Raw genomic sequence first — 24,373 nt, forward strand, 5'->3', positions numbered from 1 at the left:
GCCACGAATATGAAGAGGTTGAAGAAATGTACACCGAAATTGAGTCTTCTGGATGAACAGAAAACCCACTGATCTATCATTATGTGGGACTTCAATGCTAAGGTTGGAAAGAGACAAAACCACGCAGAAAGGGGAACTACAGGAAATTTTGGAATTAATGAAAGAGGTCCTTGAGGTTGTCACAGACATTCTCTCAGATATGCCAGACAAGCTGTACTTGCTATCTGGGAAGCTAAAACGCTGATGGAACTGATATTCAGGTGACACTCAAGTCAAGTGGACCCAATTTCAGAGGAGTCCGGACAGTCTGTGGCAGCCAAATCCTCTGCTTGCACCTTCACAATGGTGGGACTGTTAGTAATCCTGGGTATAACCTCCATGCACAAGCACCGGTGGGTGACCACCCAGGTGTGAACCAATGTAAGCAGGAGTCTAGGCGTGGCGCTGACACCACATGGAGGAATGACTCCTCTCTGTGTTACCAGGCAGTACTAGGTGGTAGATGACTCATCAACCGGTGCAATACCACCACTTTGCTTATTGGAGGCTTGAAGTGGTGGAACCCGTGTTTAGTCTCCAGAGGTAAGTTCCGGTCAACCCTTCCACATCTCTTCCATCATGCAGTATGATTGATGACTTTTGAGGTTATGATGAACATCATGGCGAGATCCAATCTTCTTTACATTTCAAGGGTAATCAAAACAGTGTTTCGCTTTGATTGAAATAATGATGCCATAGTAGTTGGCTATGTACAGAAATGATGCAATTGCACTAACTTGTACGCTAGTTAAGTCACTACGTAACCTGAGGCATCAGCCCTAAACTATTCTGTAATCTAAATTACTCCTCACCATCAGGCATCTCTCGTATTGTGGAGTTATACTTTCCAAATGGGTTGTCACCATTACAACACCGGGGTACCTGCCCACCCACTGATGAGGAGCCAATAAGCTCAGAAACGGTGACGTATAGTTAATGTTATCCGCCAAGAATAAGTAACAATAGTCTTCTCCTATGGTGAAGCATTACTTATTCGAGGTAGTGCAATATCATGACAACTCGTGAAGGTATTCACAATATGAGATATACTTAATGATGCCAATTTATAACTGCTTAAGTAGTTGGCTATGTACAGAAATGATGCAATTGCACTAACTTGTATGCTAGTTAACTCCCTACATAACCTGAGGCTTCAGCCCTAAACTATTCTGTGATGTAAATCATATGCTTGAGATTGTAACACTGCCTGTTCAAAGTTAGTATTAATAATGGCAAAATAATGCAAGGAAACAAGCTTATACAGCAGCAGCAAAAAAAAAAAGTTATCCACCCTCTTCCATATTTGTCTAATCCTTTAAATTTATTCAAACTACTCGCGTCCATAACATCAGATTAATAGAGCAGACTATCATTCCAAAAATAAATCATCCTTTGGCTGAAATAAAATTTCTGCACATTTATCCTACAACCATCCTTTCCCAATTTAAATTTATATCTCCTTGAGTAGGTAGGTGTGTGTAATCCAAGAACAAATAAGGATGCCATTAGCATTTAGTTTACTCAACCCACATCTAATCTTGTTGCTCTTCTCACCAAAGTCTTTGTTAACTAAAAGAATTAAGTTATTTATAGCTGAGGGTTGCTACTCAAAATAAAACAGTGGATTGTTAAGTGAGGGTTAAAACAGTGAGAGTTGTTACTCGAAATAAAAAAGTCACAAAAGTTTAAAAGAAAAATTTAGAAGCATATTCTTACCACTTGCAATAGTTGTAGTAGAAGGTGTTGCGGAGGTTACAGAAGGCTCAAGATGCAGCTTAACCATTGCCTTATACACTGAGTGGACAGAAATCATGGGATATCTACCTAGTAACGAGTAGGCCCACCTTTCGCCCGGATAAGGGCAGTCACACGGCGAGGCATTGAGTCCTGAACTAGTGGACTCAATGCCTCGCCGTGTGACTGCCCTTATCCGGGCAAAAGGTGGGCCTACTCATTACTAGGTAGGTATCCCATGATTTCTGTCCACTCAGTGTATAAGGCAATAGTTCAGGAAAGCGTTCTACAGGTATTTCCATCCATGCTTGCTACACTGCTGTCCATAATTCTGTTGCATTCCTGGGTGGAGAATTCGAAGTTTGAACGGACCTTTCCACAGCATCCCAAAGATGCTCCACAAGGTTTACCACAGGGTGAACGGGGAGGCCATTCCACAGTGGTGAAATCTGTGAAATGCTCTTCGAACCATATTCTAGTCACCACGGCTCTGTGGGTGCATGATGACCACGAAGGGATGTAGCTGGTCTGCAAGATGTACACGTAACCTGGACTATTCAGAGATGCATCTAGATGTACTAGTTTGTTTGTTGTTTGATTTTTAGGAGCTTTAGCAACTAAGGCCATATTGCTCCGGGATATGCGGTGGTCATTCCCTGACCTTTCCGCATCCTCCGTATTTGGTGGCGACGGGCTCGAACCCCGGTCTAATCAAGAAGCGTGTGCTACGCACTGCTGCTCCTTCCCACCTGGCTATGGAGGCGCCGTAGACGTACTAGAGGTACCAACATGCACCAGTTGAACACGCCCTAGACCATTACCGACTGTCCACCTGCCTGAACAATCCCTTGTTGACATGACAGGTGCATAGCTTCATGGGATTTCTGCCAGATACGCATCCCCTTCCTGTCTGCTCGAAATAACTGGAAATGGGACTCATTGGACCAGTAGACCTGTCTCTAGTCATCCAAAGTCCAGTGCCAATATTCTTTCGCCCAGTTGAGGTGTAGAGTCCTGTGTTGTGTTGTTAGCAATAGGACTCTGGTGAGTTGGCAGCTCCCATAACCTATTGCAGCTAATGATCACCTGATGATCTTGGTGGAGAAGTTTCTGGCACCTTCCTCATTGAAGGCAGGAGTTTTGTGCCACTGCTGTTCTCCAGTTGGCTGACACAATGGAAGACAGACATCGACGGCCACATTCACCCACCACCTTTCTCTGCCAGCAGCACCGTCCACAATGAGATTTTATTCCGGAAATGGCGTATTCTTGATACACTCTTGATACTGTCGAATGGGGATAGTGCAATTTCTGTACCACCTCCGTGATAGAGTGACCCATGCATTGGGCACCCACTATTATCCCTCTTTCAAAGTCAGTTAACTCATGAATTTATCTACACTGATATTACTGTCTATGTGAATGCAGTGATGAAGTGTACATATATACCTGCCAAGCAGTGGGTTCGTTCACTAGAGATTGGGGTGACAGCATCACGTTGCCCAGTGTACAATGGGATAATCATCCCTTCAGGCAATATTCCTGTGTATTTGATAGAATCCCATGAGCTCTCCTAGCAGCCTGCTTGCATTACTGATTGTTATGCCTTGTTTACTGAATAAGTGATTACCAACTATTGTACTGTTACTGCATTAATCATCAGTATACATAAAAATCAAACAATCATTTTACAACATCTCGTACTGTGAACCTCATCACAATGAGATTCCTTGTTCATGCACCTTGAAAAGAAGCATTTTGCCTGAAGGAGAAGTATACTGTTACTTATTATTGGACAAGTGCAACCACCCAAGCAGCACAGTTTTGTAGTGTTGTCTCCTCTGGTGGGTGAATAGGCACCACAGAAGAAAGAACTGGCAATCCAGTTGTGACTTAATTCAACAATGAGCAATGAAAAAAGAAGTATAAAGTTTTGCATAATTCAGAACAAAAACTTTAAGCTATGGTAATTGCATAACTAATGTATACTGTTAGTGCATTATGCATCTTATTGTACACAGCCATATAAATAAAAAGCAAATGAAAGTTTGTATATTTATAAAATACATTATATGAATTCTCTTCACAACTAGTTTCTCTATTCATTCGCCTTGAATAAGAAGCTAAAGTGAACAATCATTATGAAGGGATTCACAATGCCAAATGATGCAGTTTATGTAAACTTTCTTTTGGTTTTTACTTAAATTTGTGGGTGAAATATTCACTGTCATGAATGATTCCAGAAATTTGGGCCATAAATGCAAATTATGGAAGAAGAAATTTAGACTGAATTACAAGAAGTTTGCTTTTAGCCAGAGTTTTTGATTAATAGAATAAGTTACCTCCATGGGTGAGAGCACAGGGAGATTCAAAGCTCTATTTGGGATTACTCTGACTTCTAATGTCTCTTAGCATAAGTCACATCATGAATACTGCTTCCTCTGCATCTAAAAAAACTGGGTTCTCTCTTTCATTCTTGGTGTTACTTTTCTTCTATAAACAACTCACTTCATACAAATCTTAAATCTGCCCTACTACAGAATATTGCTCCCCATCTCAGGTGCACCCAAAACCTCTCTCGGGCTTCGAAATCTATTCAAAAAATGGCAATCACATTAATTAATGACCCATCTCTTACAAAGTCTCTCCACTCTGTCTCACAGATGTTCTATTTCTGCTGCAGGCCTTTTCTATAGATACTTCCATGGACACTGGTCTTCTGGCTTGCATAATTCTCCCATCCATCTACCAAACTAATCTGAACATGTGCCACAGCCATTTAGCATCCTTTTTACTGTTCAACTTCAAACTCATAGAAACAACTTTTCTTACTCCTCATTGATCTCTTCAAAACTTTTTTTTTTTTTTTTTTTGGGAAAAACCTTCCTTCATATTTCCTGAAAATTACCGTCTATAGAAATTTGAGTCTAATGTCAAAAAATACATTCTGTCTTCTCAACCTTCAACCAATGCACACTATTAAGTACCATAGGTTCTAATCCCTTTTGTGCCTGGGATACATGGTTGTCAACAATGTTTCCAATTTTATCTAACATAAAAGCACTACAACTAATTCTATTCCTTTAATGCATGTTACTCCAAAGAACACCATGTTCATTCCTGAGTGCTTGAAGATGAAGTTTCTGCAGTATATCTCTGCATTGTAACCATTTTATAGTTTTTGGGGAATCCAGGAAGCTGATAATCCTTTTTATATAAAAAGGCAGAGGTTTTTGCAAATAGTCTGTCTGCTGTACAGTGGATGATTAGGAAAAAGTAATAGGTTCTACGTATATCCAGTGTCTTTTGAATGAGCTTGTTTCTATAAGTAACTGACCACTTTGGGCTTTCACTACAGATCATGAGGAAGGAGGATATTATAAGTTACTTGTTTTCCACTCCCAGATTATCAGTCCCTTCACATGTAGGAAAATAACAGTGCAATTAAGTGGCCAGAATGAAATTAGTGTGTTTATTATGTAAAAATAAAAATCAAATGAACATAACTTTTGCTATTATTAATCATCATCAACCATTTTTAATCTACTGCAGGATGAAGGCCTCTCTAGCAACTTTCCAGTTCCTTCTGTTTTGTGCAATAAATGGCCATCCTCACAAACTTTTGAATTTGATCTGTCCATCTCCATTGCTGTCTTCCAGGTTTTCTTTTAGCTCCTTTTGGGTACCATTCTGTTATTTTCTTAGTCCACATGTCATCATGTCTTTGAGCTATGTGTCCTGCACAAGTCCATTTCAATTCTTTAGTTTTGATAAGAATGTTCTTTTTTATATTAGGAATCAGACTGTTGTCTGATTCCTAATATAATTCATTCCATTCTTCACTGTGTAGTTTTCAGCTTCTCTTCAATTCTTTTGGAGGGTGCCCAAGTTTCACTTCCATAAATCATGGTGGGGAGTATACATTGTTCATTATTTTACATTTCAGACAAATTGGAATATTGCTCCTCAGTATGTGACTATATTTCCTGAATGCTCTCAATCCAAAATTTAGTCTTCTCTTGACTTCCAACCATTCATCATTATTATGGCTGATGACTTGTCCATGAAGTATATGACTCCACCTTTTCTAATTTCTGCTCCTTCAATGATTATATCCCTTCCTGTGGCATACTTGTTCATCATTGCTTTTGTTTTAGTCATATTCATCTTTAGTCTGAAATCCTTACTAACTCTGCATAACTGATTAAGGATTATCCTTTCACATTGACTCCTTTCTGCAACCAGTCCAATCTCCTGAAAGTTTCTTCAAGGGCAGCAGTAAACAACTTCAGAGATATTGTGTTTCTTTGTCAACTCCTTTCTCAATTTTAAATTTGCTACTGTCTAGTCTAATAAAGGAGATAGTGTTTTCATATATTTTCTTCAAAATCATAATGTATGCGATGTCTATGCCTTGTCTTTCCAGTGCCCGAAACATTGCCTTATGCTGTATAGAATCAAATGCCTTTTCATAACCCACAAATGCCAGGTATTTGTGGGTTATGAAATTAATGTCGTTTTATATTCATTTGCTTTTTCCATTAGTTGCGATAATACATGAAAGTGATCCATAATTGAGAACCTGTCCTAAAGTCAGCTTGCTCTTTTGGTTGATTCTCATCAAGTATTCTTTCTAATTTGTTATTAATGACCCTTGTGAACAACTTGTAGATGCAGGACAACAAGCTAATTGGTCTATAATTTCCAATTCATCTCCTTTCTTTCTCTAACTACTCCAAAGTATTCCCTGACAGAGAAGCCAGATATGACTTTAGTAGTACATTTCCTCCTTTGGACAATCTCTGTGAAATGGAGAGATGTTCATCTCTAATTAACCCAGGAAATCTTTTCACCTGTTTGTTTTTCAGACAGCAAAAGAAAGCTAAGAAAACTTTTTTAACCAGAACTGATACAGGTAAAATTATTTTAAAATTGGATTATAAAAATTTACATGCTTTTCAAAGTTAAGTCTTTGTTAACTAAAAGAATTAAATTATTTATAGCTGAGGGTTGTTACTCAAAATAAAACAGTGGATTGTTAAAACAGTGAGAGTTGTTACTCGAAATAAAAAAGTCATAAAAGTTTAAAAGAAAAATTTAGAAGCATATTCTTACCACTTGCAATAGTTGTAGTAGAAGGTGTTGCAGAGGTTACAGAAGGTTCATGGACTTCTGACATACCATTCACAACAGCTGCAGATATACTATCAATAGTGATAGTACTAGGGCCTACTTCCATGAATACTACTGGGTTTTGTCCACCAAATACAGAAGATGCACTAGGAAACGAAGTGCTTATTCCACTAGTTGGTGTAGCTGCTGAAGATGCAGTGGTGGTGGTGGTGGAAGTAGGAAGGTGCACCGTACTGGATACAGGCTGAAAGTCAAATTTAAGTTTAAAAATTTACAGGTGATGCAGATCAAATTATGTACTACAACTTTAAAAAACATAAAAATATTAATAATAATTTTATCTGCAGTTCCAACAATTTCATGATATGTACCACATTAATTAGAACCATGGATGAGAGAGGATTAAGTCTGTAACCTAATCACAAAACAAAGATGATAAAAAAATTAGTCAGTTCACTTTTTATAGCAATTTTTCAATGTGGTTACCTTCTTAGTTAACACAAGGGGGCACTGCAGGTCTGCAACCACAATTCAACAGCACTGATGACTACATTATCATTTCCGACTTCAGCACTCCATTCTATTATACTGAAAAGATCATGAGCTAAAGCAACCCATCCCATATTATTCCTACTAATAGGTGCTCCAGTAAAGGATTTGACCATCATATATTTTATTCCCAAGTATATGGAATCACATTTTATTTATTCTGTATGCTTTCATTTCTATTCAGCATGATACATTTACATTTATGAATAAAAATGTTATATCCATCTTAAATTTCTAATACAAACTTTTTCCCACTCCAATCCCTGAAATGAAAACATTTCTTCCCTTTTCCCACTTCAAAACCTTCCATGTGATTTCTGACTTTGCAATTCTCTCTTCCTTTACATGAACTACATGTTCAATTATGCTGATTTTTTTCTCTGTCCAATGTCTAACCACAGCACATTTCCAGGATGGAACATGCAGTAGATTTCAGAAATGTGGAGGTTCAAGAGTACGAAAAACAACTGAGAAATAAAAGAAGTAAATTTTATTCATAAATTTAAACACACCACACACTGAATAAATATAAAGTCGCCAAAATAGAAAAATGTAGTTTTATCCACATATGGCATAAAACAGCTGTTGCCACCCATGACAGCAATCTTCTCTAATGTTTTAATCACACTTTGAATTAGTGAAATAAACTGATAAAATATTAATTAAAAAATAATAATGTGATGTAATTCCCTGTGGTGCATGGTGTGGAATCCTTTGAACTATCAGATGACATCACACACAAACGATAACAATAACCTGTCACACAAAAACAAACAATTGTAATAATAATAATTTCAGCTTCCTATAAAATTAAGATGAGGCATCTCAATATAGACGTTTTTCACAAAATTTAATTTTTAAAGTCATTAGCACATATGTTTATAAGGTAATGTGTTTTTCTCATACATTTGAATATTGAGACAACTGCACATGTAAAAATAAAAATAGCTATAAACTTAAATTGAATTTCTTTTACTGTGATTAATAGAAGTGAAAAGCAAATAACTAATTATCTTTTTACCAATTAATTATTAGTTAACTGTTTAATTGTTAATTATTACATCATTCTTGCATCATTTTTGGCTACTAATATCATTATTAGATGGGATGGACAGATGATGAGTTGAGAGTTTTTTTTTTTTTTTGGATGATGTTGCTAAAGCTTGAACGTTTACTGCCAAGCAGAGCTTCTTCAGAGTGACCTAGATAGACTTCAGGAATGGTCAGAAAAGTGGCAGCCATGCTTTAATTCAGTAAAATGCGAGGTCTTACACCTGGGGAACAGTGACCCCAAAATAAGTTATACACTTGGTGAAGCTGAACTATTCAGTAGTGGAAGAAAGGGAGTTGGAAGTTATGATACGGTCAGACACAAAGTTCTGCGAACATTGTAGACAGGTTAAGAGGAAGGCCCAAGGTGTCCTATTGATGATTTATCGAACATTTGCTAGCAGAGATAAGGATGTCATAATCCCACTATATAAAGCTATTGTTGAACCGTGCTTGGAGTGCTGTGTTTGGATGTGGAGACTGCACCTGGAGGTGGAGAACATCAAGCTTCTTGAGAGGGTCCAGGGATGGGTGGTCCAAATGAGTTTTCGTGGTTGTGGGTAATTCTAGAAATAGGGGCAGTACATTCAAGTTGCAGGAAGTTTTATTTTAGCCAGCGAATTGTGGATTGCTGGAATGAGTTGGGCTGACAGTTTGGGGAGGTTCAGGGGTCAGCTGGTAGTTGCCTATGGCAGGAGAGAAATGTATAGATTGTCTATTTCCTTTTATTTTATTATTTATTTATTTTATTATTATTTTACTTTTTTTTTTGGCTGGTGCAGCATAAGAATTGGGCTTCCTTGCACCATGTGGCTGTTACCAATACTATTAATTGTTAATTAATCAATTAGCATATTTGCTGGCTTATAAGATGCTGCAGCATGGAAGACGCACCCTATTTTTGGAATGGTAAATTTAAGAAAAAAAACTTGGAAAAACATTTATTGTTAATACAATGGAAATTTAAATTCAATAAAAATAAAACCCAAAAGCCAATAAAGAAAGGCATAGGATTATTACTCTTATTATTTTAGTATTATTCAGAATTCAAATTCATAAAGGTTGTACACTACTGACTTTATCATTATTATCCTCAACATTATCATCATTCTCATTGGTATCACAGTCACCCTCATACAATAAATAAATGATCTTCATTAATTATACCACAATTTCAGTCTTAATATCATGCCATGACTTCAGCATCCATTCAATCTGTGCTATTAATGAATGTTTCATACTTCCTGTAGGCGTCGTATCAGGGTTCCCCCTCTAACATCCATTTATTCTATTCCTCCTGCATGCTATTCTTGAATGGCTTATTGATGCTGCTAATGGTTGTAACAGGGAAGCTAAGCCACACAGAATTACTGCCAATTCTCTGTTCAGTCCTATGTGCTCTAAACCGATCCCATACTAGCAGTCCATTTTTAAGCAGTAGTCCACCAGGACACCAGGACCAAACTTTTACAAACCAATCCTTGATACATTCTTCATCCATCCATCCCTCTCTTTGGTTGTACAAGTACATTAATTCCATTTGGCAATTTATCTTTCAGTAAAGTTTTTCTTTTAAAAATTAAACATTAGCAGAAGTTTGGTCCCACCAGCACAACAAGTTAAAACTATGGTGTAGTATGTCTTTTCAAGTCCAGTGGGTTTAATAGTTAAGATTTTAGCCTTCTCAGATTTATGGTTTTATTGGATGGCAACAACCAAAGTCAACGGAATTTCACCCGATTTGGATAAGTTAGTAGTTGCTTTGTTTTCTAGCATTAAGGACACATTTATGGAAATCAAATATTTTCTGTTCATACTCAGCAGGCATTCTCTGGGCTATTCTAGTTCTTGTGCATAAAGTTAATCCATTTCTTTTCATGAAGTGATAACACCAAGGTTGCTTATGAAGGTTGTGCTTTGTTTTATCAGCTTGTAATAAAACTTTCTGCTTCCTCCATTGATGAATCATCATTTTAGTAGGCAGTGGTCTGAAATCCATTCTGCTGCTCTGTTCCCATGTTCCTTGGCATATTGTACTACTGTTAGCTTAAATCCAATATTATAATTTTGCCTTCTTGATGTGCTTACCATTGATTAGGGCTTGAATGAATGGCTATTAGGGCTTAAATGAATAACTGGAATTCACTTGTTACACCAACAACAGCCTGGTAATTACCAAAAAAAGGGTACTAATGTATAGTAGTTAACTATTCATTAGCTACTATACGTTAACTCTTGGTTTTGCACATGTGCTGTATTGCCACTTTCGGTTTCTAAGATGCAGGGCAATTTTTTACAGCATTTATAAGTAAAAAAAAGAGTGTCTTATAAGCCGACAAATACAGTAATTATCTTGTTACCAATTAATTACTATATATCATAAAAGAATTGTTTCATTTAACTAGCTCCTAAAATAGTCACTCCACATTTTGTAATACTTTATAATCAATAGTCCATGAAATGTAATATGTATTTCATTCTTTGTGGTTATATAAATTAAACAATTGTAGTATGTCAACTTTCAAAATGCAGTTTAGTTATTTCTTCTTGGATTTTAATAATATTTAATGTAATACTTATTTAACATCCATGCAAATAGTAATAAGTGCAAAACATTGAACAAAAAGCAATGCCTTTTATACAAACCAAGAATATTTTATTTCTGCACACCTGTCATATTGCCGATTCATTTCTCCAATCAGACAACAGCAACAAACATAATATCCAGTGTTTCAGCAACAATATAAATACACGATATATGGATAATCTGTGATGGATTATCCATATTGCTGGAATTGCTGGATTTCCACTGGTACAATTTTTATGAAATCTGTAATGGCATTGACAAATATTTTTAAAAGAATCATATAAAATTTCATGAAAATCTATCTGCTGGGAATAGAGTTATTACATTTGGAAGAATGGATATGGTTGAGGAGATAAATGAGTGATGAAGGATTCTCCTTTAAAACAAGTTTTGCTTCCATTAATTTCAACTCCCAACTAAAGTCAAAATAGAATTCTATTTTAGATTAAATAAATAAAAAGAACAATTTTTGAGAAAAAGAAAAATATTTCAAGATAAATGAAATTTAATTAAACAAGACCTTTTAAAGCTTCACTAGCATTACAGTCTTGTCATTTAGATATAATTGTCACAACCTCTGAGCAAATTTCCAAAGTCCATTAAAGCAAGAGCTTCATTGTTTTTTAATTCTTGAACTGGAAATTCACACAGGCAAAGAATTGAACAATTTCAAGGTTATAACAACGTAAAGAAAAAAAAAAACAAAAAAAAAAAAAAAAGCTTAAACTTACAAATATCATACACTATAGTCTGTTTAAGAGAGAATGATAATTCACTTATAGGAGGTCCTTTGTGTTGGGAATAATGTACACTTAAGGTGCTGGAATATTACAATATTGGACATTTGATTTTAGTAGTAACAAGAAAATATCTATTTTTTAATCACTGTCAGTGGTTGTTTCAAAAACTAAAAAAAAATGTGAGTTCCTTAATTGAATGGAGGATGCGGAAAAGTCAGGGAATGACCACTGCATATTCCCGGAGCAATATGGCCTTAGTTGCTAATGCTCTTAAAAACCAAATAACAACAAGAACAACAACCTTAACTGAACATTTCACTTGCTTGCAAAAAAGAAAAAACTGCATCATCATCATCATCAGCCATTTTCAATCCACTGCAGGATGAAGGCCTCTCCAGCAACTTTCCAGTTCCTTCTGTTTTGTGCAATGGTCATCCATTTACTACCCACAAACTCATGAATTTCATCTATTCATCTCCGCCGTTGTCTTCCAGATTTTTTTCTAGCTCCTCTCGGATACCATTCTGTTATTTTCTTAGTCCATCTGTCATCATGTCTTCGAGCTATGTGTCCTGCCCAAGACCATTTTAGTTCTTTAGTTTTGATAAGGATGTCCTTTACTTGAGTTTGCTGCCTAATCCATGTGTTTCTTTTCTTATCTAACAGTCTGATTCCCAATATAATTCGCTCCATTCTTCGCTGTGTAGTTCTCAGCTTCTCTTCCATTCTTTTGGCAATTGCTCAAGTTTCGCTTCCATAAGTCATGGTGGGAAGTATATATTGGTTCATTATTTTACGTTTCAGACAAACTGGGATATTGCTCTTAAGTATGTGACTATATTTCCTAAATGCTATCCATCCAAAATTTATTCTTCTCTTCACTTCCAGCCATTTATCATTATTACAGCTAATAACTTGTCCCAGATAAGTATATGACTCCACCTTTTCAATTACTGCTCCTTCAATCATTGTCCCTTTCTGTGGCATACTTGTTCATCATTACTTTTGTTTTAGCCATATTCATCTTTAGTCCAAAATCCTTACTAACCGTGTGTAACTGATTAAGATTTTCCTCTAATTCTTTGGGATTGTGGCTTATGACTACAATATCATTTGTAAATTGTAAATAGTTTAAGTACTCTCCATTCACATTGACTCCTTTCTGCGACCAGTCTAATCTTCTGAAAGCTTCCTCAAAGACAGCAGTAAACAGCTTCGGAGATATTGTGTCTCCTTGTCGAACTCCTTTCTTGATTTTAAATTTGCTACTGTCTTTGTCTAGTCTAATAAAGGAGATAGTGTTCTCACATATTTTCTTCAAAATCACAATATATGGGGTATCTGTGCCTTGTCTTTCCAGTGCCCGAAACATTGCCTTATACTGTATGGAGTCAAATGCCAGGCATAATGGTGTTTTATATTCATTTGCTTTTTCCATTAGCTGTGATATTATGTGAAGGTGATCCATAGTTGAGAATCCTGTCCTAAAGCCAGCTTGCTCTTTTGGTTGATTCTCATCAGGTATTCTTTCTAATCTGTTAGTAATGACCCTTGTGAACAACTTGTAGATGTGGGATAACAAAAACTGCATACCTTGTTATAATTATTTATTTGTAAAATAATAAGAGAAGTTTACCTCAATATAGTACGTAGAACACTTCCATATGATGCTCTCCAGAAATTAAAACAAAAAAAAAAAAAAAAAATCGAAATCTTACATTAGAGTAACAAATAATTAAAAATCAATTTAACACAATTAAAAATTCATCTGTGAGTTATGCCACATTTTTTTAGACTGTACACTGATGCAAGTTGGCCCATGAACAAACATTTATACAAGAATACACAACAGAACAATGTGGTCATAGTTGCTGATGCTCCAAAAAAGCCCATAACAACAATGGATTTCGATCAGGTGACCTGAGTGACCAAACTATCCAGGGTATTTATTATAAAACTGATGTGATGCTGAACAGTGTTAAAATGTCAGGGGTACCATAATGTTGAAACCACAAGGAAAATGTCATCTAGTAAGTCTGGCAGTACAGTCAATAAAAATATTGACTTTACTAGAGACAATGCTCTCTAGTCAATTAATCAGGAAGACAGGAATCAATGATTTTTGTCTCCATGAATGCCAGTTCAAATGAAGTTGAAACCACAGCAGTGGCAACAAGCAGATTTCATGCATATTATGGCTGTTTGAAATGCCCTCCTGTGTGAAGCATATTTCATTAAGCTATAAGATGTGGTTGCAAAATTGTTGGTAGAATCCACTTTTTTGCAGAATCCACTCACAATCTACAGGCAAGAGCTCTTGAACACAAAGAAATTTATGAATCCAAACCATTTCCTCTTGTAATACAGGGAACAGTAGTATGATTTACTCTAACAAACTTGCATGCATGTGCAAGTCATGGGGTCAAGATGTCGCTGCTTCCAGATCCGCTTCTTCCATGTCAGGGATTTGAGATATGTGGCCTACTCCTGTCTTCTATAGACACAATACTGCAACCACTTCTTAGGCACTTGTCAAAGTGACTGATGACAGCTATATCAGATTTCACTTGCCTGAGTATTGTTGCATGTATGCATGAGCAGAACTATATGCATTTCCTTTATCACACCAACATAATGTACGCATTGTAGTACTCATTAGCTGTGTATGCTATCTCTCTTCAGGATCAATCCTTCTATTATTCATATGTCCATTTTCTTCATAAGCTAGTTATTTGTTATTTGTTTTTTTTTTTTTTTTTTTAGGAGCATTAGCAACTAAGGCCATATTGCTCCGGGATATGTGGTGGTCATTCCTTGACCTTTCCGCATCCTCAGTATTTGGTGGTGACGGGCTCGAACCCCGGTCTAATCAAGAAGCGTGTGCTACGCACTGCTGCTCCTTCCCACCTAGCTACGGAGGCGCCTTCTTCATAAGCTGAAATCTCTTCCATTTAAATTCTCAACATTACATTACGGCAGTCCTGAACATAGTTTTCATGTTGTGAGATCCGTGATGTCTGATTTACATGGAAACAAGCTTTCAAAACTATCTTTTCAATACAAAACGCTCAGCATTGAATCATCAACGATCATCAACCTTTAATTGCAAATCTCATTATATAAGCATCAAACCGAATTGTTTAAAACATTTTTGGTTTAGTTTTGCGACAGAATTATTCCTTATATTAACTGTGGTATTAACAGTACTAACCCAACCCACATATAAAATCTATCTGATGCTAAACACAAATAGTTAACACATTTGCTGCATTGACATCAACAGGACTTTGAGTGCTATGCCATAATGCATACATACATTATGGCAGAGCATCCAACATGCCGTATCGTATACAGGTGGTCATTCATAACAGGTCAATATAAGAATGGTGTAGAAGTAAATACGTGCACAGCTAGATTCTGTTGGCACATTTAATGAAACTATGGGCTAATAGTGTCAACAATTTGGTTTTCTTATTTTTTTTTGTTATAGCTTGGTACACTTTTTATTTTATTTTATAATTATATATTTTTTTCTTTTGCTTGTGTTGAGATTAGTTTATGTACATAGAATAAACTCTCAATAAAATTGAGTTTAATTCTAATTTACAGCTGTCCTAAAAACAGCTGTAAATTAGAATTAAACTGTTCACTTTTAGCTTTGAATTTCAGATCTTTACCTTTCAACCATTACTAATTTTCAGAATGTTATTTTTCTCAGCATTCCAAAAATTATAGCACACTGGATGCACTCACTCAAATAAATACAGGCAGCAGCAAATGTTTTGTGCATCTACTGCAAGTGTAAGATGGAAAGCCAGTGCATTGTTTTCAAGCATATTACTTGAAGGTGAAACGGCAATTTTTTAGGTTAACAGGGTTAGGTGAAGATATTTCCAAGAAAGAGGAACTTCAACAAATAAAAATCACACATCAAAGCAATTAATAAGCAAATCATATCAAAGCAGCCACCATTGAAAAAAAAAAGTTTAAACAGAGAGCTGGGGAACAATTACATTTCATATAAAAAAGTGCCTGTGCAGTCAGCTGGGTTTCCTCATAATTAATATTGATAAACATAATAATAATAATTAATAAACAGAGCTGGGGAACAATTATGTTTCATATAAAAAAGTGCCTGTGCAGTCAGCTGGGTTTCCTCATAATTAATATTGGCTGATTAAAATAAATTTTTCATATTTTTAAACATAGTTTTCAAAAACATCAAAACAAATCCATTTTTGTCCATAAAACATAAATGTTATATATAATTTCTAGTTACAATGCAAATTTCTTAGGTAAACTTACTTGTTCATGATGGGGCATGGTACTTGTTGCAGTTGTGATAGTTGATGGTGCAACATGAGAATCACTGGGAGATGAACGTGATGTATTTACATTAATTTGTGCCTGTAATGAGAAAATTTTTTTCCTTCATGTAATCATATATGCAGAAGGAAAAAGTAACATACTTGCAATTTATACAATTTTTAAGCCTTCTTATTGATTTATTTTTCATTCGGTATAAAAATGATAAACAACTGCTAATAATTTTAAATAAAAGTACCATAAACCTAATAACCTCTTGAATTTGGAGTTTTCATAAAAAAAAAAAAAAAACCCTCTAATCAATCACCACATACAATTCAAGAAGGTTGTTTTTTTTTTTTTTTTTTTTGTATTAATAAAAAAATAATAATAATAAAAGTAACAAAATATACACAAAGAAGCTTCTGGAGTGATGTGCTCCTTTATCAACCTTTTTTTAAAAAATTGATGATAACTTTTACCTACTTTTATCCTTCACCATATGTTTATTATACACTTTAATGATGAATGCACCTTAAGCAGTGATTCACTGCTACATGGTTATTATATGCTATGATGCCAACAAAACAAGCTTTTATAATCGCTTGTTTCTCTGTGGCATCCTATAAAAAAGAGTTCAGTTAGTATTAGTTTTAGCTATGTAGTGCAAGGAAGCCATAGGCTTTGCTGCACCAGCAAAAAAAAAAAAAAAAAAAAAATATATGAATGTACCTCCACACATAGGTAACTATTATCCAGTTCACCTTTGAATTTCTTCAAACTGTGAGCCTCAACTACCTGTACAGGCAACTTCTAGTAATCAACAACTTTCTGGCTAAAAAAAAACTTCTTACAATCTAGTCTAAACCTCTTTTCCATAAACCTTGAATTTATGGCCTCTAGTTCTAGAATTCTTTGTAACAGTGAGAATTTTGCCTTCATTCATTTTACTAACCCCTCCTACTGCCTTATAAACTTCAATCAAACCCGCTCTAAGAAGCCTGACGGCCTGTTTGTCTTTTGTCATATGGTTGCCCTTTTTGTCGATCTCACCATGTGTTGCCCATCCTTGGACACAGTAATCCAAATGCAGTCTTACAATTACCTTATATAGTGGGACTATGACTTCCCTATACCTACAGGATATTGTTCAATAAATCATTAACAGGCCACCATGGGCTTTCCTGACTACTTGTTTACATTGCTCAAAAAACTTTATATCTGCCCATATTGTAACCGAGATTCCCCTTTCTTCTTCTATTGTTTTTAATTCAACCCCACCATATGTAAAAGTTATTTTGGTGTTGCTATTCACCAAGCGTTTAGTGCTATAGGTCAAATAGCACTGGAGATTTCCCATAATTCTGCAAGTGTAAGACCTTGCATTTTGCAGCATTAAAACATAGCTGCCAATGGGGACAAGGAATAAAACATTACTCCTTGTCCCGATTCTTTGCTCTCTTAGCCAATACTTTCTCATAATCAGCCTTGGCCTCCCAAACCTTATCTGTAGTACTATTACAGATCAATGTGTAGCTTTTATAGGCTTCAGTACTTTTCATTGCTCTGTAACTTTCCCACGATGTCTTTTTCTGCTCTATTATGCTGGCTGGCTCAGTATTCATCTATCCCAGTATCCTCTTACTTTAAAGGTATTCCACGATTCTAATGTATTTGCCTTCCCTCTGCAGTCTGTCCAATTAATAAATTACATGTGACACCTTAAACTTCAATAGTTCCCTTTTCTGAAATTAAAACCTGTGCCTTTATCTTTAACTACTGCATCATCTTTCTTAATTGTCCAACTAACCACTGCATGATCACTGCTTGCCAATGATTCCTGTGCTTTAAGCCTATGTCATCTGATTCATGAGTAATGATGAGGTCAATAATATTCTTACCCCTAGTATTTTCTCTAACATACTAATACAAATAATAATCATTTAGTTTATTTAAAAATTTTTCTCTCCATGGTGAGTTCCTCTCCCACTTATTCCAATCAATTAGGGGCAGATCGAAGTCATCCGTAATAAGACATTCATACTTGCTTTCCCATTCTAACTGCATGCAGAGACTCTCATCATATATTTCACAATCTTCTGGTCTGCAGATTACTCCCACTCTCATTATATCTTTGCCACCAGCTAACTCACACCACACAGATTTTATGCTGGCAGAAGTAACTTCTGACTCAGCAAAAACTTTTTTTTTGCACTTAGGTTACTTTTGATAAGAAGCATGACCCCACCACCCCTTCTATCTTCCCTACCTCTCCTGAACATATTATACATACCATAATGGAACTCGTCGTTCCCAGTTTTCGGGTAGCACCACGTTTCTGTTAGTGCTATTATGTCAGCATTAGTTGTCCTAACCAGGAGTTTGAATTCACCCATTTTCTGGCAACACTCCTGACATTACTGTAGACACAATTAAGACATTCTTCTAGTTTACTACACTGACACACCCTTTGAAGTTATTTAGGCTTGTTTCCCTAGCTTTATCTTCCTGCTCATTTGAAATGTTGCCAGCCTCAGAAAATCTTGTCAACATCAACTCTTGGAATGTGTGCAAGCTTTACTTTGACCCATATCATCAGATAAACACGTGTCTATATTACCCTTTACTTACTCCATGGCATTACAGCCCTTGCAGAACCTTAGCCTCGTCAATGATTTTCCTCCAGCTGTCTCTTTCCCCAGCCACTGTTCTTCATCGTCTCGCCCTAAGTTGTTGTAAGTCATTCTCTGTCATCCACCCACCTCCTTCTCGGTCTTCTTCTCAATCTTCTTCCTCCCAGTTGCTCTTCCATTGCTTTTCTTGGCCATCTGTTTTCCTCCATTCGTATCATGTGGCCTGGGCAAGCCACGTGATACAAATGACAGTTCTTGGTTTGTCCTTATTTTCCACTCTTTCCCCAACTTTTACAGGATCAAAGATTTTCCTTAATATCTTCCTTTCCCACACATTTAAAAACTTTTCATCCTTCTTTTTAAGCACCCATGTTTCACTAGCATAAATCACCACTGCTTTGTATAACACTAATTTCATTCTTCTATAGAGCAGTTTGATCAAAAGTGTTTCTGCAGGGAAAAATGGCATCTATTACAAGCATTAAAACGAGCCTGAATTTCTGGGGTGTTACTACTATCATGTTGAAACATAGCTCCCAGAAATTTGAAGGATTCTGTACTACTGAAACTATGCTTCATTGTTTGCCAGATCTGTTTTGGGTTTCTGTATCTCCCTCCCACCTGTAATCATAAACATCGTTTTATTTTCATTTACCTTCAACCCAACCCTTTCTGCTTCTTTCTCCAACTCTTCAGAAGCTGTCCTCGGAATATGTGGGTTTCTTGCAGTCATCACTACATCATCTGCATAGGCTAAGTGCTGGTAGAGTCTGTTATATATGATTCCATTGGAGGTTGTGGTGGTGGCCGATACTTTCCACATAACCCTCTTCAATACAAAGTTAAAAAGGACCGGTGGCAAAGGGTGCCCTTGTCTCAGCCCTCCCCTCACTTCAAAAGAATCAGAGAGATTCCTTTATACCTTAACCTTGCACATGCTTCCTTCCAGCACGATCTTCGTTGGCCTTACCAGCTTTTTTGGTATGCCCAGGCTTCCCATCGTTTCCAATAGCTCCAACTCTATCCACACTATAATATACAGTGCTGAAATCAATAGATGGTGCAGATCTACATTATATTCGTAGCACTTCTCCACGATCTGTCTGAAGGTGGAAATATGGTCAACAGTCAACCTTCCTGCACGGAACCCACTTTGATATTCTTCTAGTCAGAACGAAGGATAAAATCTTATATGTTGCACAAAGTAGGGCAACACCTCTGTAATTTCCACAAATTAGCTTATCATCTTTCTTGTGGACTGGGATGATTACCACTGTCTTCCATTCATTTGGCAATACTTCTCTTTCCAATATGTCCGATATAAGCTGATGTAATTTTTGGATCAGTTTCTCGCCACCTGCCTTTATGAGTTTTGCTGGGATGTTATCTTCTCCGGGTGCATTATTATTTTCAGCCCTTTGGACTGCATCCCGTACCTCTTCTATTGTTGGGCCCAAGATACCTTCAACATTATCTGTTTCTTCTTTCTGTTCTACAATTTGTTCTGGGCGTGCCTGTTCTTTATTAAGTAAGGAGTTAAAATGCTCCTTCCAAACTTCTGTGATCTCTGCTATTCTCCCCACTATTTCTCTTTTCTTATTCCTGCACAAGTTAAGACGTGGCTGGAAACCTTTATTTACATTTCCTACTTTTTTATAGAATTTCCTGACCTACCCTCTATCTTATTCTTCTTGTTTCCTTTTCCCATTCTCTTTTCTTTTGTCTGCATACTGACTTTGCTTCAGCTCTTTTAACCCTGTAATCCTCAGTGTTCTTTCTAGTTCCTCTCTGTAGCATTTCCTGCCTGGCTTGGTTTCGTTCTTCCAGGATTTTCTCACAGTCCTAGTTGAACCAGTCATTTCTCTCTATATTTTGTTCCACTCCAAATGCCTCTTCTGCTGCTACACTCAGTGCTTCCTTAATATCTTCCCATTTTTTATTGATGGGCTGATCTTCCTGAGGTTGGTGCTTCTCCAGTTGTTGCTCCACTTTCATTATGTATCTTTCTATAGTATTTTCATCTTCTTTAAGCTTATCTCATTGATAACTTTTCTTTGTTATCCCACCTTTACCTCTGTATCTTTGAGAGCCTATTTCACAGATGGCATTGTACCATAAGATGTCTGAATCAATCTGCCCGTCTGTAACTCTTCACATCCATTACTTCTGTAGCATGAGGAGTATCAATGAGGATGGAATTGATCTAATTTCTTGTAACACCATCAGGTGAAACCTAAGTTTCTTTCTCTAAGTTTCTCTGCATTAGCAGAGGCATACGATGCAACAAAGCAAGCTTATACAGCATAAGCCAAAAAAAAAAAAACCCTTCCCATTTCACCCATCTATTTGCTCCAAACGTTTGTCCACTTCTTCCTTGAATTTATTTAAGCTATCAACTTCCAGAACAACAGATGGAAGTTTGTTCCAGCAATCAACTACCCCCTGGCTAAACACAAATTTCAGCACATCTATTCTATAACTGTCTTTCCTCAATTTGAATTCATGTCCCCTCAGGTTTGTAATCTGAGCAAGAGGAAGAATCCCATCAGCATTGAGCCTACTCAATCCATTCAAAGCCTTATACACCTCAATCAGATCACCTCATAGGTGCCTACTCTCCAGGTGCTGCAATTTGCAGAACTTAAGCCTTTCTTCATAAGAGCATCCCCTTTGTTCCCCTCACCAGTCTTGTTGCCCTTCTCTGTACTTGTTCTAGCAAACCTATATCCTTCCTAAAATCAGGTTTCTAGGCCTGTATGCAGTACTCAAGGTGTGGTCTGACCATTGCCTTATACAAGGGGATAATCACCTCCTCATCCCTGCTAGCAAAATTCCTGAATACCATTGACAAGACTCAATGACCTGCTCAGAAAACTTCATATATCTGACTGCACAATTACCCCCAAGTCTCTTTCATTCTCCACTACCCTGAGTGTAACACCACACAGTTGGTACATTTCTCTGGGGTTACTGCTACCCATATGCAGTACTTTGCATTCAATGTTAAACTTCAGTTGCCACTTCTGGGCCCATCTGCCAAACTTTTCTAGATCCTGCTGCAGTAGCATACTGTCATTACTGTCATTAACAACCCTGCCAACCTTTGTATCACCTGCAAACTTTGACATTAAGCTTGATACACCTTCATCAATATCACTGATAAATATACAAAACATTCTTATGTGAGAAATTTGTGCTAATAATGCTCAAGCCTTTCCCCCCCTTGCAAAGTCTATTAGCCTTTCCCAATTTTCATTACTGGTTTCACGTAAGCTGTTTCTTCCTATAGTTGGTATGTGTACTTCTTTCCCAACTTTGGCATTGAAATCACCAAGGATGAGTTTAATATCACCTATATTACCCTTCTCCCCTTAATTAGCAGTTTTCCTCAACCCTTAAGGTATCTGCAATGATATTAGCAAAACTCCCTTGCACACCTTTGTTCAAATGAATACCACCTCTACAAAATAAATTCCTTCTACCTACAAGTGTAGGCCATGCTGATAAAAATCCCCCCCACAAGCCTTGAAGATTCCCTCATGTCTTGAGCTAATCCACAAGGCTTTCAAGCATATAATCCCTCCTATCACATCTGGGCAGAATTGCAGACACATACACATTCTGACCTGGCTTGCTATTACTTACTGAATGACTAATTGTAAATCTGATACTATTAGTCTTTTCATATATCTATTTCTCCATACTGACTGTTCCTCTGACTTTTACAGCATGGACTAATATATTTAAACTGGTTTCTGAACATGAAATAACATTTTAGAATCAATTCTACTTACTTGTACAGGAACCCCAGCATGAAAAATGGCTGTTGGTGGAACAGAAGGAAGAACCATAGCTCGCAAACTGCGTGGTGGGCTGTCTGCAAAATTTACAACCAAATCACTAAGTGCATGATAAGAGTGGCTCATAAAATGGAATAATTCTGATAAACGAACAAACTGCTGCAGTGCTTCTTGGCTTTCGGCCTATAAAATATGTTAATAAATTATTAGTCATATTCAAAAATACAAAGATCATTCAAATAAAAACTGCAAAAGTTAAATAAAAATTGTATTTCACAAACAATAAGGAAGCTATGCATGTCAATTTCGAAAGGAGTCTGCAATACTTTTGATACTTCCTTCAATGGCGTGCTAATGCCTAGATTCCTTGAGAGAAATTTTGTGGTTGGTGTTGAAGCCATTCATGCATTGACATCATCTGGTGAGAAGTGCTGTCCTTTCAAGTTGGACACAAAACTCAAACGTCATCGCCTGTATCGATTCACTCTAGAAGGGCAGTGAAAATAAGGACAGATGCAGTTATGCTGCACATACGCGCGCACACACACACACAGTAAATCAATCTTTTTTTCAAACTGCTTGCTTCAATTACTTCAGAAGTACATCGCTCATCACTGTTTCTCCTCTTTCCAGATAATATTCTAAGATCACTCCTTTATGATCCCAGAATACAATGAATAACACTTTCCTGGCTAACACTCAGGTGTAGACTTTCTTAATCAAAGTGAGCCTATACAGCACCACTCTAAGCATTTACTTTCAGGTGTGTAAAGCGCACCCAAGATGCACTTTAGTCAATCTGATCTAAGACGGCATCTCCTTCACAATTATGCGATTCGAGAAGCATGGAACACAAATTAAGTCATTGTTCCTTCATCTCTGGTGTCAACTGCTGAGGAATCCATTAAGCACAGACTTTAAAAAAGTGCCAATGAGAGCATGGGCTGAACCAATACTAATCTGGCACACCATGGCAATTTCTTTTATATGAATTGCAATAGTTTCCCTGTATGAGTTCGTCCACTGCCACTATGATGTCTGGTTACACAATGTGCTTGCCCTGGTCAAGGAGAATACTATTCTTGAACTTATTGTTTTTTTTGGTTATTTAGTTTTTAGGAGCATTAGCAACTAAGGCCATATTGCTCCGAGGATATGCGGTGGTCATTCTCTGACCTTTCCGCATCCTCCGTATTTGGTGGTCACAGGCTCGAACCCCAGTCTAATCAAGAAGCGTGTGCTGCTCCTGCCCACTTGGCTACGGAGGCGCCCTTGAACTTATTCACCCACTTGTAGAGTTGACACTGCCTCATACCGAGTCAACACTCTACAATAAATTTCAGTAGATTTTATTCTTTCTGCATTTAAAAATGGGATAATGGATTATGAAACTTTTCCGGCAGATTTTCACTCTTATTCACTTACACTATAGTGGACACTATGAGGAGATTTTAAATTAAAAGCATCCTGCATCTGTAACTATGATACTGTACTGTACTAAGGCAGATTGTGAGAAATCTTTGGCAAAGGATGCTAAGAAAAACAGCAAGGACTTCTTTACTTTATAAACTCTAGAAGGAAGGAAGGAGACGATTGGTCCACTTGTTATCGATGGTTCGACTGTTGATGTTGAAACACTGATAACTCATTCAGTTTATCAGCTATCCTGCTCAGATAGCTGATAAACTTAATGAGCATTTTGCATCTACATTCAAAAATGAGGAATTTTGTAGGGACATGGAGGACAGAAGCTTATTAAACTCTCGCAGGGAGCTTAATTTTGTAATAACTGAGAGCAAAGTG

General features: G+C 36.8%; 1 protein-coding gene across 4 annotated transcripts in view; it reads right to left on the minus strand.

Annotated features, from left to right (window-relative positions):
- Positions 1–24,373, minus strand: part of LOC150087771 (large proline-rich protein BAG6) — a 321,988-nt gene that overhangs the window by 98,851 nt on the left and 198,764 nt on the right. For all 4 annotated transcript variants that reach the window (XM_090369196.1, XM_090369195.1, XM_090369194.1 and 1 more), the window contains 3 exons: positions 22,565–22,753; positions 16,138–16,239; positions 6,889–7,150 (listed from right to left, as the gene is read on the minus strand). In XM_090369196.1, the coding sequence (XP_090225322.1) occupies positions 6,889–7,150; positions 16,138–16,239; positions 22,565–22,753 (553 nt within the window). The remainder of the gene's footprint in view (positions 1–6,888; positions 7,151–16,137; positions 16,240–22,564; positions 22,754–24,373) is intronic.

This window comes from Mastigoproctus giganteus, chromosome 3, assembly GCF_048544385.1.
Source record: "Mastigoproctus giganteus isolate SK-2022 chromosome 3, ASM4854438v1, whole genome shotgun sequence".
Lineage (NCBI taxonomy): Eukaryota > Metazoa > Arthropoda > Arachnida > Uropygi > Thelyphonidae > Mastigoproctus > Mastigoproctus giganteus.